Source organism: Corvus moneduloides, chromosome 1 (assembly GCF_009650955.1).
Source record: "Corvus moneduloides isolate bCorMon1 chromosome 1, bCorMon1.pri, whole genome shotgun sequence".
NCBI lineage: Eukaryota > Metazoa > Chordata > Aves > Passeriformes > Corvidae > Corvus > Corvus moneduloides.
In genome coordinates, this window is record NC_045476.1 from 6,555,128 (window position 1) to 6,569,044 (window position 13,917).

The 13,917-nt window shown below is 42.5% G+C and overlaps 1 protein-coding gene across 7 annotated transcripts in view; it reads right to left on the minus strand.

Annotated features, from left to right (window-relative positions):
* The window catches only part of KMT2C (lysine methyltransferase 2C), a 193,872-nt gene extending 180,293 nt beyond the window's left edge, over nt 1-13,579 (minus strand). For 6 of the 7 annotated variants that reach the window (XM_032098805.1, XM_032098830.1, XM_032098797.1 and 3 more), the window contains exon 1: nt 13,206-13,393. In XM_032098805.1, the coding sequence (XP_031954696.1) occupies nt 13,206-13,381 (176 nt within the window). In that variant the 5' untranslated portion in view covers nt 13,382-13,393. Of the gene's footprint in view, nt 1-13,205; nt 13,394-13,493 lie in introns of those variants that run through there. The other variant, XM_032098772.1, reaches the window with a different exon arrangement.
* Nucleotides 13,580-13,917: the final 338 nt, after the last annotated feature.

Here is a 13,917-nt window from a genome sequence, read left to right on the forward strand (position 1 = left end):
TGTCCAGTGCTGCATGGCAAGTGGTGATATCAGTGGAGAGGCATGGGCTGGATCAGGTTAAAAAGTATTTCAAGACCAAAATATTTGAAAGAAAAAATAAAGGTCTTTGAACCTTGCATTACCGCTGGAAATCAGGTTTCCTCACTCACTCCTTCACTAATTCACCTGGCATTGAAGCAGTCCAGCACGTGGTGCTTTCTTACAGAAACAATGCATGGGAGACAGAGTCTCGTGACCCGTGTCTGTTTTACACTGCTGCTGAGTGCTGCTAGGGGTAAACTCTGTCACAGAACTGCAATGATCATGTAGTACCCCTTAGAACCACAGAATGGTTTGGGCTGGAGGGACCTTAATCACGCACTTCCAACCTCCCTGCCATGGGCAGGAACACCTTCCACTAGACCAGGCTGCTCCAAGTCCCGTCCAGCCTGGCCAGGGACACTTCCAGGGATGGGGAAGCCACAGCTTTTCTGGGCAAACTGTTCCATTGCCTCACCGCCCTCTCAGTAAAGAATTTGTTTCTAATATCTAATAAAAATCTGCCTTCTGTCAGTTTGAAGCCATTCCGTCTTGTCCTGTCACTAGAGTTTACTGATGAAAATTTTCTTTATGACAAAAAGAAAAAAAAAAAGAGATGAGCAAATAAATACAGAGAGGAATAAAAACCAATATAGATGAAAAGACCACAAGTTCAAAAGAAGATGCAAGAGGAGAGGAGGCAGAAAACAGAAATACCTAAACACTCCCAGGCCATCAGAAAATGACTCATTGCTAGTGACATGCATTGTTAACTGCTAGCACAAGCAGGACAAAACTGTTTTCAACAGTTTTGAAATCCAATGACAATACAAATTCTGACATATTTGCTTTAAATTAACCAAATCCAATGAGAATACAAATTCTGACATATTTGCTTTAAAGTAATCAAAATAGCCCTACCCTTTTCTAGCAGATAAACTTTTAAATGTACTTTTTAAAAAGCAAATCTGGAATGCCAGGTGACACCATTTCTGAAAAAAACAATCCCAATGGGGTAAGGAAGCAATAATTTATTTAGTGTATGTGGAATCACACAGATTAACAGATAAAGCAAGTATAAGGTCACAAAGGAAGTAAGAAACACAGACAATGAAACAAAGAGATTGAGTAAACTATTTCCCTTCCATAAACAATACAGGAAAACACCATCTAGGAACTAAAATTATTTACACATCATTCACTGTGTAAAAGCAATGGGTACAACATATGGACATCACCATCAGAAGGGATGCTCATGGAATAGGATCACACAGTTACTCAGGTTGAAAAAGACCTCAAAGGTCAGCCAGTCCAACCTCCTAATCAAAGCAGGTCAGAATCGGTTCCCAAAATGGTTTACAAATATTTTGAAGTTCAATTTGTTGTTTACATAGCTGTGTAATTACACACAGTGCTGAAATCTTATGGGGGGACCCTATTTGAAATAACTTATGCCAAATACAGACAACAGAGATCAGGGCATAACGGTGATATTCGGATAGCCTAAATCATACCTAAACACCTTTGTTTAGTATTTCCTATTAGACTGCCCCTGCTCAGACCCCAGTCTATCTGAATTGCATTTCAGAGATAACTACTTCATTCTTCTAAGCATAAAGACCTTGGCAGAATTTAAAGACACTTCTTCCTTTCATTTGTAAGCTCCTTTAGAATAGTAAAATAAATATAATTAGTCCTTTAAAGTTTTGAAAGAAAACAATTTAGACAGAAGCGAGACCATTACAGTGCTCCTAAAAAAAAGAAACCTAGGTGGCATGACTACAGGAGCTAGAATTCAGCCTCTGCCCTGTCCCCAAGGCCCATTACTAATAGCTGTTACGGAATATGCTCCCACACCACATGACGTGGTCACATCCATGCAGATGTAAATTCCCCAGGTTCAGTTCAGGCTACCTACTAGGGGACAAAAAGGAAAAAAAAGAAAAATAAAAGAGAAAAAAAACCCAGAAAAACTCAACAACTTGATCAAACAACATTTATAGTCTTTAGATAAAAGCCAGCTAACAAACATCTATCACAATACTTTTCCAAATTCTAGCCACACGAGGCAAACAGTGCATCTGAGAAGATGCAGAATAGCTGAGAGCCCAAGCTTCAGCTCAACAAGTTTAAACATGTCCAAGACAATTATAACTTCACTTTTTCTAAATGTGAGCATGTTAACTAAGTATAGACAAGAAACTCTCATTGGTATAAAAAGCCTTTAAAATAATATGGCCAAGTTAACAATGTAAAAATAGGTTATTTTTTGTCTATCAAGACAGTCTAAAGCAAGTAAAATGAAGAGACACATTAATTTAAAAAAAAAAAGTAAACCAAAAATATTCTTAAATAAATATTTATTTACATTATCAGTAATTTAAAACCCCCACTGACAGCATCTGGTTAACAAGCCTTGATATCTAGATTTTCTGCTTGTCCATAAAGTAGGTTCACAACCAACAGTGCTTTCTCTGTTCTGCTCTACCAATGTATCCTTGTCTGAGAAGACCACATAAAGAGCACATGAAATGTGAGTTTAACAAGCTTTTATATTTATTCTTTACCAACTAATACATTTGAAATTAATGTATTTCCAAGCTGTTCACAGCACACCACAAGACAAAGAACACTCTCCCATTCCATTAAAGAAAGAGAGAACAGCATAGCCAGACAAGAGCCAGCCCTTAGTGCTGCATGAAAGAACTCAGAAATTATTTCTTTAAATAATTTTGCTTACAGACCATTTATTTCTTGAGTTACCCTCCCATTTTTGGGCCCAGTTGTCTCCTAAAGCATTTCTGGAAGACACAGGTAGAAATATAAATTAGAATTCCTGCTGAATGTGTTTTGCACTTTGCTTTGTATGACTCTCTACCAAGATGCCTGATGCAAGGTTAATTACTCAAAACATGAACCAGGAAACATTGTGTGTCAGAAGCCTGAAGTAGCACTGAAAGCCACCATTTCCCAGAGCCTCATGGCTTGTACATCCCATTTCTGCTGTGAGCTATTCCTCCTAAACTTACATCCCTGTGGGTTAGAGAACATTAACTGTGGCACACTGTTTGCCCAGGAGGCTGGAAGTGAAACTGATGAGAATTCCATCAGTTTGATTGAATTCCTCCTTAAAAGAAAGCCAAACACACAACAAAACCACCAGTTCTAGCCGTACCAGCACATTCAATGTAGTTGGTGATGCTGGCCTTGAGGCCGACAAGCACCGGACAGCCTCCATCCATGCTATCTAATTCCCAAACTCCCCCACAAAGCAGCCACATGCAAACTATGCTGGGAACAGCATGTGGACCACACAAAACCTTGGGCCAGCCTTGAGAACTGTTTGGCAGAGTGGTCAGAACTGTATGAGCAACCACTGGAACCATCTGGCAGTAGGGACAACACTGGGGACAACAGTGTCCAGCAACTCCAAACATTCCCTGCTGGGTTTTCACAACCATGGACAAGAAGCTGAATGCCAGAACACTACTGCTGGCTACAGCCATGCCCTCATCCATACAAAACACAAGCACAGCCACAAATTAGCCCCACTTGGAAATGGTAAAATTTAAGGAAACTGAAATGATCAGCTCTTTTTATTTTTATTTCAAAATTCCCTTTTACAAGCTTTTCCTCACAATGAAAAGCATTTGTTCTGTTTCTAAGTTCTAGTCTCATGCAGTCCAGTGGGCCATGGTAAGAAAAAAATAGTCACTTGCTTTTATTACAAGGAAGGGAAAAAAAACAAGAGAAGGAAAAAAGCTGGAGTAGAAACAAACACATAAGAAACAGAGAACGGGAACTAGGGAATAAGGAACTGAGAAGGCTAGGAGAGAAAAATCTAACGAAGCTGATGAGTCTTTGGAATCAGCTAACAGAAGCTTTCAGAGCACGTATCTTAGAGGGTAAGAGGAGGCCTTCATCATCCATACGTCTAATAGAAAACCAAAATATCAGAACAAACAGCCCAACATGTTTGTGAAAACGCTGAGGACAACTGTTTCACAAAGTTGAGGGTGCCAGAAGAGCAGTTACTTCACACTTCACTCTATTAGGGCAGGCTCCATTTTAAACATCTCAATGTGTACAGTGATTTGGCTGGAAGTGGTAACGAGAAGCACTCGCTGTGCCAAGGAAGGGGGAAAGCGAGAGCAGTAGAGAGAGGAGAGCAAATTTTTATCTTCAATTAACTGAAATAAGAAAAGCAAATTTCAACCAACTCTTTGAACTTGTTGCTAGAATCTCTTGAGACTGAAATTTAAAGAAGGACTGGCAGTTATTGTACTGGAATATGCACAATGGCAAAGTATTCCAAAGCAGGGGAGAGATAGGAAACGTACATGAACAATACTGGCTACATGAAAAGCAGCCAGTAATAAGGGCCTGAAACTAGAAAGAATCATATTAGGAATGGAAACAAGGGCATTTTAATGAATATAAAGGAACAGCATAAACTGTCAGGGATAAAAATCAGAAGAGATAAAAGCACAGCATGCAGTATTACCACTGTGCAGTATAAAAGGCAAACAAAGTTTCAGAAATATTTTAGAAGTAAGAAGAAAAACAAAAAAGTCTGTACAAACAGTGTTTAGAAAGAACAAATGGATAACAAAACAGACTCAAATGCCATTTTCTGTATTTCAGCCTTCATAAAACAGATTTATTGTAGCCAATACTAAAAACTGATTTTGTTACTAGACTAAATAATCAGAGAAATTCGAGTTAGCAGGACTGGAAGAATTTCACACAATGCTTAAGGAAGGGAAAGAAGTAATCTCTAAACTATGAGCAACCATCTTCCCTAATACAGTCCTGGTGAAAGTGCCCTACATCCAACACATGGCTGAGGCAAGGGGCTACAAATATTTTTAAAGATGACATCTTAACAAAAATCCTTCTGATAAATTGAAAAGTGGCTCATATCAACCAAGTGAAACTTAATAAAGACTAGCAATCTTTTGAAGAATAAATCAATTAAATCAATATTACGTTGCTATAGAGGTTAATCTGGTTCCGTGCAGAACAAAGGAAACAATCACCTAATAAATAAAAGTTTTGTATAAAAATTGTTCTCCATTTCAGCTGTGGAATCTTAGTTGTGAGTAATACAAACAAAACTGGCTTAATCAGCAGTAAAGAGTATTTATTTTATACGGTACAAAATTAGTTACTGAAACCAATTGCCTAGAGATACAGGAGAATTGCATTCACTAAATACTGCAAAAACAAGTCAGAGAAACATTTGTCAGAAATGGAACAGATACACGACACACAGAAGGATGAGCAAGATCACCCTGAAGTCTTTTTTGACCATACAGTTCCATTTATCTCTGGTGATTTCAGGAAAACTAAATATTCCTTTCATTTAAAAGAATTTCATTGTGCTTCTGAACTCCACACTTCAAGAAAAAGAACTCTGAATAATTCACTCTGGGTTTATGAAACGGCTTACTAATAAATCTCCCAAATTTTAAGAGAGAATTAGTCCTCTCTTTATTAATAACAATACGGAGCCATCCTATCCTGTTCTGTTGAGCCCTAAGAACACTGCAGACAGTCCTCACTGCCAGACAAAGACAGGAGGGGACGACACCATTATTGGAACATCCTGGTTCCAGGAACACTGGGATGTTCCAGAAGTCATTCTGTATTAGCTAAGGCTTCCAGACAGTACTCACAGTCACCTCAGATGTCAGCATTTACTGACATTTAGTGGCAGAGACTGCACATTTGGACCACATCTTCACTACCAAAAATCCCTTTTATCTTACCGTGCCATACAAGTGACTCAACTGCACATGCTCCAAGAAATATAAATACATAATAGGCAAAGTAAAAAAACTGTTAAATTTTCCTAAAGCTGATTTTTTTTTCCTGAGAGCCTAATTAAAACTAGTTTTGGCAAGACTTTATTTTCAGTAATAAGGCAGTAGAAAAGAAAAAGACTTCTTTTTTTTCCCGTCCCCCTACCCAATGCCAAAAGTCTGGGCCGAAGCATCCTAGTTTGATAGTGCTTCCAGCAGTTTCTTCAAGAAAAGCAATTAGAATGTTGATAAATACAGCACTGAAAATTAGTAATTATAAATTTATATTGGAATGGCTGGCAGTAGGATTGGGTACATGTGTGACTCAGTAAAAATACTTCCCAAAAAAATGTGAAAGACAAAAATATTCTGAAAGAAGCAAGATCTCATGTGATTTTATTATATTGCCTATATATTGATATACTTATAGGAAAGAGCTTCCAGAATACCAGAAACTATTGTTAACATAAAACATTTACTTGCATTGTTATCTGAGGGTACTTTAAATACTCAATTTAAGAATGATTCCCAGGATCAAAGTGAGAACTGAATTTCCTTATTTAATCAATCCCGATGTCTGAGGCAAGGAAGATGAGAACAACTCCTCTATCTATAAGCTCTGAAGAACCCTCTCGACATCATTATTTCTTTTTAAACAAACAATGAACCAGCATTATGTGGCCATAGGTTGTAAAAATCACAATCTCCTGAATTTACTCCTGTATTGGAAAACTCAAAGGAGTCAGCCTGAAAACCAAAGCCCCTCAAATTTCAGAGAGCCAAGGCTGTACCTTTGCAGACAGCGCTTCAGGCTGGTGGTGCTGCCAAGAGCCACAGCTCTGCCTCCCTCCCCGCCTGGCCCTTGCTCTGGCCTCCTTCGTGCTATCACAAACACGTTTCCTTGCCAGGTTAGTTCTACCCCAGCTCAGTTTCCCAGTGCAGCTCACCAAGTGCCTGGGTCAGCACAGGGGAGAGAACAAACAGCTGGTAGCAGAGGGAGGGCAGGGCTGCTGCTCCTTCTCGCTGCCAGCACCAGCTTAAGATTTATGGTGTTTGGGGAAAATAACCACCTGATGCACTCCATACACTCACTGCCTGTGTTTCTTTAAGTAATATATATTCGAGGTTTTAAGGGCTTTCCTGCTTCACCTTACTCACTTTCAAAAGCACCAATGCTGTTAGAAGAACTTGGCGTAGTTCTTGAAACAAGCGCCCAAACTTATTTTGACTAACAGAGGAATGGCATGAACAGCAAAGTCTAGTGCCATCCTTCCAGTGAAAAAAAAACCAAACCAAACCAAAAAAAATGCAGAATTCAATACAAGTTACTAGCAAAAAAAACTTGCTGTAGTAGAATCTTGCTTCTCTGTATTTACGCAAACTATATGAACATGCAGATTGCATGACCTGGTGATCAAATATATTAAATATTGAAAGGAGAAAAGCTTTCAATATTTCCTGAATTTGTCAGTCACTTTATTATTTAGCAATTAACAACATTTTAGTGTACCTGTGACAGCATTTCTGAAAAAGTTAATTTCATAGCATTAGTGTGTAATAACATAAGGGATCAATCATTAGTGGTGGATCAGGAAATTCTGTTTTCCATAGTAATAGACAACCCTGCTACCCCTCCAATACTGCTGTGCTGCAAGGAGCTTGAAAACAACTCCAGCCTGAGAAAGGCAGAGTTCACCTATTCTCAGCAAACCAACTGCCTTGGAAAACCATCTCTCAGCTGAAATGATGACAAAGAATAGAAATGTCCATTTCCAATTACTTATCTTTTGAAAGAACAATGACAAGAAGTTAGTAGGAGTTGAACATGCTAACAAGAAAAAAAAAACCCACAAGCAAAGCCAAGAAAATGGAACTGTTTTATTGTTTTAAGCTGGGAAAAGTCTCCTGTGTCATTGCATACAGGATATAGAGATGTCTGGTGTGTAGATGGCTCAGACTAGCAACCAAGAGACTGGGCAAGACACACCTTGTGACCAATCTGCTGAGATTTCACAGACTGCCATCATACTTCATCTGTCACGATACTGTGACAGCTCTTGGAGGTCCCCTCATGACAAGTGCTACAGAAGTTCAGTGGATCATTAAATACAAACTTAAAGAAACTAACAACTGAAATGTCAAAAAAAAGTCTCAAAGAGCCCTTCACAGCAAGTGCAGTCTGTTTCAAATTGGGGAAACTGTGCATCTATTTCCAGCATTAAGCTTAACTTCACTCACCCATAGACACAAGTTAGGACACCACGTGAATCCGTATTTTAACAGCATTGTGGCAAAACAACTTGATAAACCCAATCCATTACACAAGTACTTATCAAGAACTGAAAATCTTAAGATTACTACAGATATCATTCACCTCCTGAGCACTGTGATCCAGGCTCCTATGCAAAAAATACATAAAGCAGTTGGGGAATTGCTTGGTAATGCAAATATAGTGGAGAAGTCACACAACATGAGCTGCTGAAGAAAATGGCACAAAGCTCAGCCCTGTTCTGCAAAGAGCCAACTTCAATCCTCACACCTCATCTCCTCCTCACTCTGTGTTCCACTATGTGCCTTCTGGCTTTTGGCCAAACAGTTTGATACACGTGGCTTGTACAGGCCAGTGTTTGTTTTAATACCTTAACCCTTTTCTGTGCAGTAGTTGTACAAAGCTCATCCATCAAACGACCTCAGTCTTGCCAGGTAGTGATGACCTTCCCTAACTGCGATCATGAATTTAGGAACATTTTTATTCTACAACACAACATACATCTTACATTTGCAAATGTTAAATTCTGAATTGAGAAAAGGGCAGGCAAGTAAAGACACAAGTTATCACACAGAAGGTGTGTGATGAACTAAAGAAACACAGCTGAGCTATAAAGCTTCATCCAACACATTAAAGTTCTTTTAAAATGAAAGTAGGTATCTTTAAATATTGGCCTACCTTAATGCAAATGCAACTAAAGTCACGATAAAAATTCTCCAATAATCATTTTCTGGCAAAAAATACTATGCTTAAGGGTCCTCAAAACTATCTGCATGTGTGAAATCAATGGCCTTTGAAAACCTACTGCAGCTTACGCTGGACAAAGTAATAAAAAACTACTATGGAAATTAAAACACAGGTAATTAAAAATAAAAACACAAAACGTTTTCCACAATTCTGAAATCATTATCATATGCTGCTTTAAACTACACACATTTGCAAAAATAACTTGCAACATACATCAAGATCTGATGGATGCTGAAAATAAGGTTTTCTTTGTCTGAGCTCACTAGAGAGCTCAGACACTGATCTACAAAGGGTCACAATCCATGAAAGTTTTGCTACTAGATTTTGCTAAGAAGCTGCATCTGTTTGTACTGCTTATAACCTGCAAAGACTAAGAGAGCTCTAGTACTTAAAATTGATTACAAAAATGTTTACTTCACCTGTACAATACTATTGTGATACATTTTCATGAGTAACCAGCTGTTCATACAATGACAATATAGTTAAAACTCTTCCTCTAAAACTTCTTTTTGACCACATTCCTATTCTTCAGGTCCTTACCCTGGAACTTAAGGTATAACCAAGCGAGAGTTAAGTTCTCAAGATTTCTGGCCATACAGTGAGATGGCACCTAATTATTTCCATTTTTCCTCCACAATACCAGCAAGATTGCTTTTAACCATGCATCTGGAAAGCTTCTTTCTTCTCCATCATGTCCTAGCTTCACTAATGCAACTTTATTATCTTTTTCCAACTTTCATAAATTCAATCGGTCTACCTTTGAAGGCAGAAAGGGGACACTATAAAGTATTTTGCTTGTTCACTGCTTGGATTACAGTTCTGTGCATTCTTCCTGATGCACCATAGCATGAACAACCTACTTGCTCTCAATTTCAAGGCTCTGCATGGCCTTTTCTTGCTCCACCTCTTAAATTCAAATTGCTACTCTAAACAGATACACCCTTGTCAAAATGTAAGGAAGAAAATAGGAGTGTTGGCCTGGCAGTTCAAGAAGGAAACCAACTACCTGTGAAAATCCTCAGGGTGACAACGCTACTCTGCTTTAACTACATCCTCCGAGTCGGATGCCTGTGAATCGCTGCCCAGTGCTGAGACAGCCAGGGTACTTGAACTTCTGCATGTCCTTTTGCTCACAGCATTCTCACAGCTCCCTTGTGCTTTCCCAATACACTTCTTACATTTACATGCTGTCTTATCTTTACATTTAAATTAAGAAATTGTTTGTACAGGAGCAACCTTTGCTTATGCATTTGTACTGTATGTAGTATAATGGTGCCCTGGCCTCTAGGCACAACTACAATACAAATAATAAAAATGAACTGTTCACCTTAACTTTCCTGACAGTGCTGCCATGAAGCTACATCCTTCAAACAATGATAAAGGCCATTCTAGCACCACATTCTACCATCTGTACCTCTCTTCAGGTACTGATGACACTGATTCCCAGTTCTTCACCTACAGGAAGCCTCCACTGTTACCTGTACTTATCTGTGTCCACAGCACCACTGGAATTTTTACTGATAACCAGGTAAAATGCAGAATGAGATGTGGGCAAGCACTTTCCTGCTGAAGAACCCTCTGCTCCCTTAATATAAGCCTACTTCTGGGAAGAGCTGAGAATCCCTGGCATCTCACAGAAGCAGATTCAAGGCAGTTTTCCATCTGTCTGCTTAAACTCATCAAATTTGCTTAAAAACATGGCCTTCAAAGAAGGTAAAGTACCAACCTAGAGCACCCTCCAATATGGCACTGCTGTTTAATGGAGGAATCCATAGCTGAGGAATTATTCTGTTCTGGTTTTCCCAGTTTAATGCAGGGCTCTTCGTTTTATCATTACTTAGACTGCACTTAGACTGAACATTCAATGGAACATTTCCTACAATGGGATAAAGCAGTTGAATAATTTGACTGGCTAATAGTGATTTAGACGTGTGATTACAGTACAGAAAATGGTCTGACATATGCTCTTTTATCTGGTTTACATGAGGCACATTAATCCAACTGGAAAGCACAGAAGTGAAAAGGAAGACAGGACCAAGCACTCTTAAGGAAAAAATAGAAAATAGTTTTAGTTGTCTTATTCTGTATTTGCTAGGTTAGGTGTAATGAGTATTTTCTAAATAGGAAAACTTACAAAATAAAACAGTTTTCTTCCCAAAATGGATGCAACTACAAACCACCAACGTATATCTATACTACGCAAGTTAGAAAATAACTATTTTTTTATAAAATCTTGGTTTCGGACGCATTTATGACTTATGTCATAATGCCTTTACCAAAAGTACAGGATTTCCACAAAGATGCAGCAGGACACTGAGCACCACACCAGCCAGGAACAATCAGAGTGTGAACAAAAAGAGTATTGACTCATTTTAATTTTTATCTCAGCTAATTTAACTTCCCACTTTTACACAAACACAGTCATGTCAACCTAAGTTCATATTTTTACAGGAATATTTTATTTCCTCCTAAACCTAGCCAACAACAATCCCATGACACCAAAAACCTAAGTGAAGGCAAGGAATTACTTCCTTAACACACACTTTTCCTCAAGAGTGCATACACAACCTCAAACTGGCCTAACAAGGTATGTCAATTTTCACACGTAACACTATTTAGGTTTTTTGTGCAGACTGATACATTTCAGTTGCATTTGCATTTTTCTTCAGAAAAAAATTCCTTTAAAATAAAGACATTCAAAAGTTTCCCATGGAAGGTTTGGATTCTGTAAGTAGAAATAAAACCAAAGTATGTAAAACTAAGCACAAAGGAGATGAACCCAAGCACTTCACCTCGTGTACATGTTTGCCAACTACTTTCAACAACCGCTATATTAAAATTTCTATCAGGTAAATACATAAGATAATGAAAAGAGAGAGCTGTAAACAATAGTTTCCCCAAAACCAGAGGTGGCATGAAAATCTTTGCAGGTAAACTTTCCTCAATGGCAACAACAACAAAAAAATTCATGTATCCCAAACTAATGATAATTCTGTCCTGGGATACTTACATATTTGTAAAAACAAACGCATATGGAAGATGCAAAGCCTTTGCCTGTATTTAGGTCCAACCCAGCAGAATCCCTTGTCATGTTGTGGACTTCCCCTGTGACCTTATGGTCGAGCTTGACCTTAAAGGTCTTTTCCAACCGAAATGATTCCGGCACGGAAATTGGCAGCGAGGTTTGGGGTGGGCGTTTAGGGAAGCGCCGGGACCTCGCCAGGACCAACACGGCAATGTCAAACTGAGCGCGTCCCCCAAAACAAAGGGAACAACCTCTGAACCCCGCGACTCGGACAGACCCCACAGCGCAGGAGCTGTTTCGGTCACCTCCTGACGTTCCTTCTCCAAACGTGCCGCCCAGCTTTGCCCTATTACCGCTGCCATCAGCTATGCCATGGCAAGCTCCATCCTACTCAAAAATAACCCGCGGGGAGCGCAGCCAGCGCGGCAGCGGCGCTTCCCGGGAAGCGGCCGCCGGGGCCTGCCGAGCACAGCCCGGCCCCGCACCCCAGGCACCCACAGCTCCCTCCGCGGGCAGCGCTGCCCGGCCCGGCGGGGTCCCCGCCCGGGGCTGCGGGGAGCGGGGCGGCCCCTCAGGAGCGGCCCGACGGGGCGGGGGGGCGGCGCTGGGGCGGCCGAGCGCCCGCGCCCCCGGCGGGGAGAGGCTGCGGCGAAGGGAAAGCTGCCAGCGCCTGGGAACGGGCTCCCCCCACCATCCTCCGCCCCCTCCCTCCGTGTGTTTGTTGTGCTTCGGCACCGTCCCGCCGGCGCGTCCCTCAGTGCGGCGGCCGCTGACAGCTCCCCCCGCGCCGCCGAGAAACTCCTGCCTCAACTCTGCGTGTGCGCGGGGGGTGCGGGGGTGTCCTCCCCGCCACCCGCCGAGAACCGTGTTTTCCTTCCCAAAAAGAGGAGGGGGGGTGGGGGCATAACAAGGGAAAGCGACGAGGAACTACCGTCAACGCACAGGGAGTACCCAGGCGACGCTGAAGGCAGCCGAGCGTCCTGGAAGGGAACGGACCCAAAAAGGAGAAGGGGGAAGGTGCAAAGGCAAGGGAAAAAGGAAGAAGAGGGTGAAGGGGGAAGAGCTACAGAGAAACTCCGAAGAAGGAGGAGAAGAAAGGAATAGGGATGGTGAAAGAAAAGTAGAAAAGGGAGAGCAGGCGGAGGAAGACAAAGGTGAAAAAGGAGGAGGAGGAGGGGAAAGTGCAAAGGGGAGAGGAGGAGAAGAAAGAAGGGCCCTTCTCAAAATGGCATTAGGCAGAGGGAGGGGGCGACGAGCAGCGAGTCTCCACTGACAGCTCTGCCTGCGCCTGGCCGCCTGCCCCGGCCCCTCTCTGCCTCGCACACACAAACGCTGAACTTACTTCTTTCTGGCTCTCTGGAAAGGGGAAGCGCCATCTTTGCGAGGCCGGCCCCTAGGTCTTTTGTCTGTGGCTGCTGCTGCTGCTGCTGGGGGGGGAGCTCCAGGCTCGGGGGGCTGCTGCTGCTGCTGAGGCGGCTCCACCACCGCCACCACCAGACTCTTGTCCTCCGTTGACATCCTAGTCAGCAGGACGAGAGAGACACATGGATGATGATGATGAGGATGAAGATGAGGATGGTGATGGGGATCCCGATGCTCCTCCTGCTCCCGCGGTTCCTCTCCTCCTCACCTCCGCCTCCTCCACCTCCGCCTCGCATCGCTGGCCTCAGCCGCCGCCGACCAGCACAGGTAGCAGGGGGAGCAGCATGGGGAGAGCAGGAGGAGGAGGGGAGGGGGGGCGAAGAGAAAGCGCAGAGGAAGGAAGGAAGGGTCTCACACACAATAACACCCTCCCCGGGCTCGGCGGGGTCTGTCGGGGCTGGGGGAGGTGAAGAGAGCGAGCGAGAGAGACGCGGCTGGTCCCGCCGCTGGGCGCCCCCGCTCAGAGGCCCCGGGCGCTGGCGGCGGCTCCGGCTGCTGCGCTGCCCGGCTGCGGCGGCCGCCGCTTCATTGTACCCTGGCCCTGCGCCCTCCCCCCGCGCAGAGCCCCCGGGGGCGGAGGAGGAGCGGGCGGCGGCGGCGGAGGCGGCGGGGGCCGAGGCCGAGCGGAGGAA